Source organism: Helianthus annuus, chromosome 7 (genome assembly GCF_002127325.2).
Source record: "Helianthus annuus cultivar XRQ/B chromosome 7, HanXRQr2.0-SUNRISE, whole genome shotgun sequence".
Taxonomy (NCBI): domain Eukaryota; kingdom Viridiplantae; phylum Streptophyta; class Magnoliopsida; order Asterales; family Asteraceae; genus Helianthus; species Helianthus annuus.
Genome location: NC_035439.2, coordinates 78,323,565 through 78,328,475, shown reverse-complemented (window position 1 = coordinate 78,328,475; position 4,911 = coordinate 78,323,565). Strand labels below are relative to the sequence as shown.

General features: G+C 35.6%; 1 protein-coding gene across 1 annotated transcript; it reads right to left on the bottom strand.

Moving 5' to 3' along the window:
- Window positions 1–2,677: 2,677 nt before the first annotated feature.
- Window positions 2,678–3,407, bottom strand: LOC110867834. Its single transcript, XM_022116883.2, has one exon. It carries the CDS (start codon window positions 3,299–3,301, stop codon window positions 2,909–2,911), a length of 393 nt encoding a protein of 130 aa, XP_021972575.1. The 5' UTR covers window positions 3,302–3,407; the 3' UTR covers window positions 2,678–2,908.
- Between the last annotated feature and the right edge of the window lie 1,504 nt (window positions 3,408–4,911).

The following is a 4,911-nucleotide window of genomic DNA, read 5'->3' as shown; positions in this document are numbered from 1 at the left end:
ATATATATATAAAAACCAGCGATTTTTATAAAAAAAAAATTGAAAAAAAAATTTGTGTGTTTTTTAGGCTTTTTTTTAATTAGTTTTCGAGTTTTCACAATAAAAGTGGTTTTCATTTGAACCATCCCCTATAGTTATATATTAATAACTATTATCACATATAAAATTATGATAAAAATATTAAATAATAAAAATTATATGATATACAGAAATTTTTATTGTAACTATATGTAAATAATAGAAAAATAAAAAAAAAATCCATACTTAATAAATAATAAATGAGCCAAGCTCGAGCTTTAAAAATTACTCATGAGCTTCGGCTTGGCTTGGCTCCTTTCATTTACACCCCTACCTCAAACGAATCAACATCAATGAAAAAAGAACTCTCAACATATCTCTCCGCCAAAATTCAATTGCAGTTGAATGATTCACTTTCCACCTCTACTCGTCGACACTCGAAATAGTAGATAAGTTATTCACTATAACTCATGATTACAATCAAAGGATTGGTAGAGCAACGATCGAAAGGGTGCAAGGCGGTAGAGAGCAGCAGCACTACAGAAGATTGTGCAAATGTGCGACGGCTTCAAAAGGGTTTTCTATAATATGTGTTGGATCCACCAATGATAGTACCACCATCTTCACATAATTGATAATTCAAAAGATTTGAACCCTCATTGAAACTAGCAGATTGGTGATTTCACTATGCCACAAGCCAAACACAAGTTTTAGAGATCATCTTGTATTCTTGTTCACAAACAAACATCTTCTCAAATTCTCATTGACGCTTGTTTTGTTTTTGCATTTAAATGTGCCCAGTTTGACCGACCCATTGACTATATTACCATAAGTCCAAATCCACCCATAACAATAGTTCTATCATACTCATACATGCATTTATGAAAGCGACACGAGTAAGATGGATGATGAAGAAGAAGAACCAGCTGAAGGTGTGAAATTGAGACAAAGTAAGATGGATGATGAAGAAGTAGCAGCAGCAGCTGTGGTGTGGAATTGAAAAACAAACAATCCTTTATACAAGTGATGGGAGTAAAGCTTATCACGTCGTAGGTTATCAATCAATTTCAAGATGGAACACTTAATAACCTCGTGGCAGAGATTTTATGTTATGGATTGAAATCATTGCAAGGTATGAGACTTGTTCTACGGTTGTATAGACATATGGGTTTGTATACCAAATGGGCTTTCTCACCCACCACACTAGTCTTTTGGGTTAAGTTCTCTTGTTTAGTATGTAACATTGGTACTGATACTATCCATATCCTTCACCGACTTGGAAAGACTAGTCAAACGAACCACGTTCATTTTATGCAAGTTATAAGGAGTTAATTTGGTTTTTAAGTTCTACACTTTTGCATTATTTTCTGCACGTAGCCATCATGCATTATTCTATGAGACCCATGATCCCATGTTTTCATTATGGTTTTGCATTTCCTATTTGTATTCAAGTTTCATTGACACTAATGAAGAGCAAGAAGAAAAAAAAAGTTGCATAACACTGTTCTTTTATATTTATTTACTTTCCGTTTAGTGTTTCTTTATTTATGTTTCACCTGATTTCACTTTTGTCTATGCGTAATTGTTTGGGGTTGGATTCAAAGTTATTAGGCTGCAAATGATACAAGCACTCAACCTCCTTTTTAAACCTGATATGGTTGTTTAAGAGAAAGGACTGTGAAAATGATAAAGGAACTAGATTTGTAACCAAACAAATGAACAGCTACTCGTAATACACATGCTAGTTTTCCCTAAATTGAAGTCAGCTTGTATCATTTGCAGCCTAATTACTTTGAATCCAGCCTTAAACAATTATACATACTTCATAGACAAAAGTGAAATCAGGTGATTTTGTGATTTTTTTCCTACAATCTCCATACTCAGAGTAACAAAAATAAAAATGGTTTCGATTCAACCATCACATCCATGTCACAAGCATATTCACCTTTGCATTTAACGGTTAGATCACAAACAAACCTTTAATTAAGCAAAGAAATTCGTTCATAAATTGTTCAAACTTCAAACATAGTAACATAACAGTACTAGTAGAATTCACGAAACCTCAATTCAAAAACTAATCAACAATGATAAGTACTCAATCAACAAAACCTAATCAGCCGTACCCGTACATACCCATCGACAACTCACTTCTTATACTTCAACTTTTCAATTCAACAATCAGAACATAAACAAGTCTTCAATTGCGCAAACAAATTGATTCATCAATTGTTCAAACACAGCGACTTAATCATAAACAAATGCCTTAAAACAATACTAATAAAACTCACAAAGCCTCATTTAGAACAACAATCAACAACAATAAGTACTCAATCAACAAAACCTAATCAGATTATCATCCCTACATACCTATCAACAACTTACGCCTAGTCCTGTAACTTCTCAATAAGTAGAATTCACAAAGCTTAGATTAATAATCAACAACAATAAGTACTCAATCAACAATCAGATCATAAACAACTAACATGCCTTTGATTCCGCAAACAAATTCATTCATAAATCGTTCAAACACATTAACATAACAACACTGATAAAACTCACAAAGCCTCAATTATAACAACACTCGAATCAACAAAACCTAATCATCCGTACCTACCGATCAACAACCTACTCGTTCATCAACAATCAGATTCATAAAAAGTTCAATAACATAACAGTACTAGCACAATTCACGAAGCCTCAATTACAACAGTAATCAACAACAATAAGTAGTTAAATCAACAAAACCTAATCATCCATACGTATCGATTCGTTATTTGTTCAAACACAGTGACATAATCATACACAAACGCCTTAAACAACACTAGTAGTAATAGAACACACAAATGCCTCAATTAGAACAATAATCAACAACAATACGTACTCAGTCAAATCACTCCTTATTCTTCAGCTTCTGAATCCGCTGAGTCAACTCCTCCACACGCACAACAAGCTTCGTAACGGAGTACAAAATCCAGTAAAAAACAAGCGCAGAAGCAATGAGCAAGGCGTTACGCTGGCTCTTCATGATGGATTTCTGGTGGCGGAGGTGTTCGGAGGGGGAGCAATCGTGTGTGTGGCAGCTAGGTCTGGTTTCGTACTTCCAGTAGATGTCGGCTAAGAGGAAGAGGCAGAAGGGGATGACGGAGAGGAAGGGTTTTAGGAGGCTGGTGGTGACGGCGATCAGGCCTTTGCGGAGGGAGTGGAGGCCTGGGAGGGTGAGGAGGAGGATCATGATGGCTTCTGCTGCCGCGGTGTAGCCTAGAACCACCCATTCTAACGCCATTGTCGGTTGGTTGGTGTGGGAGAATGGGGGTTAGAAGAAGGTAGTTGGACTGGGGAACAAGTAAAGAAGGAATTAAAGAGGAAGAAAAGTATATCATGTGCGTCTCGTCTCGTGTGCTTAGTTTTTTTTTTTTTTTTTTAGTTAAATATCATTTTAGTCCCTATGGTTTGGGTCATTTTGTCAGTTTAGTCTAAAGGTTTCAATTTTCCTCATGTGGGTCCAAAAAGGTTTCACTGTTACCATTTTAGTCCACTGAGTTAACTTTATCCATTATTTTTGTTAACGAGAAGGGCGATTCGGTCATTTTATATGGCCGATTTGCCTTTCTAGTTAACAGAATTACATATAAAATGACCGAATGCCTTTCTGGTTAACAGAAAAAAATGGATTAAGTTAACCCAATAGACTAAAATGGTAACGGTGAAACCTTTTTGGATCCATAGGAGAAAAATTAAACCTTTGGACTAAACTGGCAAAATGGCACAAACCACAGGGACTAAAATGGAATTTAACTCTTTTTGTTTAAATATAAGGAATTAAGGTTGCAAATGAGCCAAGCCGCTTGTAAAATGTTCGAAACGATCCGAGCTATAACCTGGGCCAAAACCGAGCCTCAAATAAAGTTTTTGAGGATCGTTTAGGCTCGTCGAGCCTTAACGAGCATTGTGTATTTTTAAGTTTTGACTTCACTCTTTTTAGACTTATGTGTGTTAGTTAATATATAGCTATGCTTTGACATGTTTAAGGTATCGTAGACAAGCTTGAGTCGAGCCTCAACGAGTATTGTGTATTTTTAAGTTTTAACTTTACTCCTTTTAAGACTTATGTGTGTTAATTAATATCTAGCTATGCTTTGACATGTTTAAGGTATCATAGACAAGCTTGAGTCGAGATTTGGCTCGTTTAAGGTTTTTTCTCAAATTAGTTTAAGCCAAGCCGATCTCGAGCTTCAAATTTTGTATACGAGCCGGGTTCAAGCTTCAACAATGCCTAACGAGCCAAGCTCGGTAGTGTAAGGCTCGGCTCGGCTCATTTGCTCCCCTAGTGGAAATCTATATAAAGTATAGAAACAAGCCGTAAAGAAGCTAAAACACCAAAACAAGGAGAGTTACAAAATTACATCGCAAATATTAAAATCAAACAATCTCTCTCAATTTAATTAACCAAATGTTGAACTATTTTTAATCTATAAAAGCGAATCTTCTTTGATCTATTATACCAATTTAAATACACGAAGGAATTCTTGAACTCCATATCGTTTCTTGACTTCTAAATGTGTCACAAAGTGACCAAAATCAGAGCCCAGATGGTCTTTATCCAAGTCATGGACGCATTCATCTTTTGAATCAATGACGGAATATTGCGACAAGAATTAACCGAACCCGGGAATGGAATTTTCAACCAGGCCGAGACTTGCCACCACACTAGTTTAGCCGACAAATAGCACACATTACATTACCCTAGCATTGTTTATTTTGCTTGACTTTAGAAAAAGTCAACATCAGTATACTTCCTTCAAGTTTGTTGCTTGTGTCTAACACCTGGCATAACCAGGCAATTCTTGAAACTGTTTTTCAGCTTCATGTCAAAACTATATAAAGATATTTTTC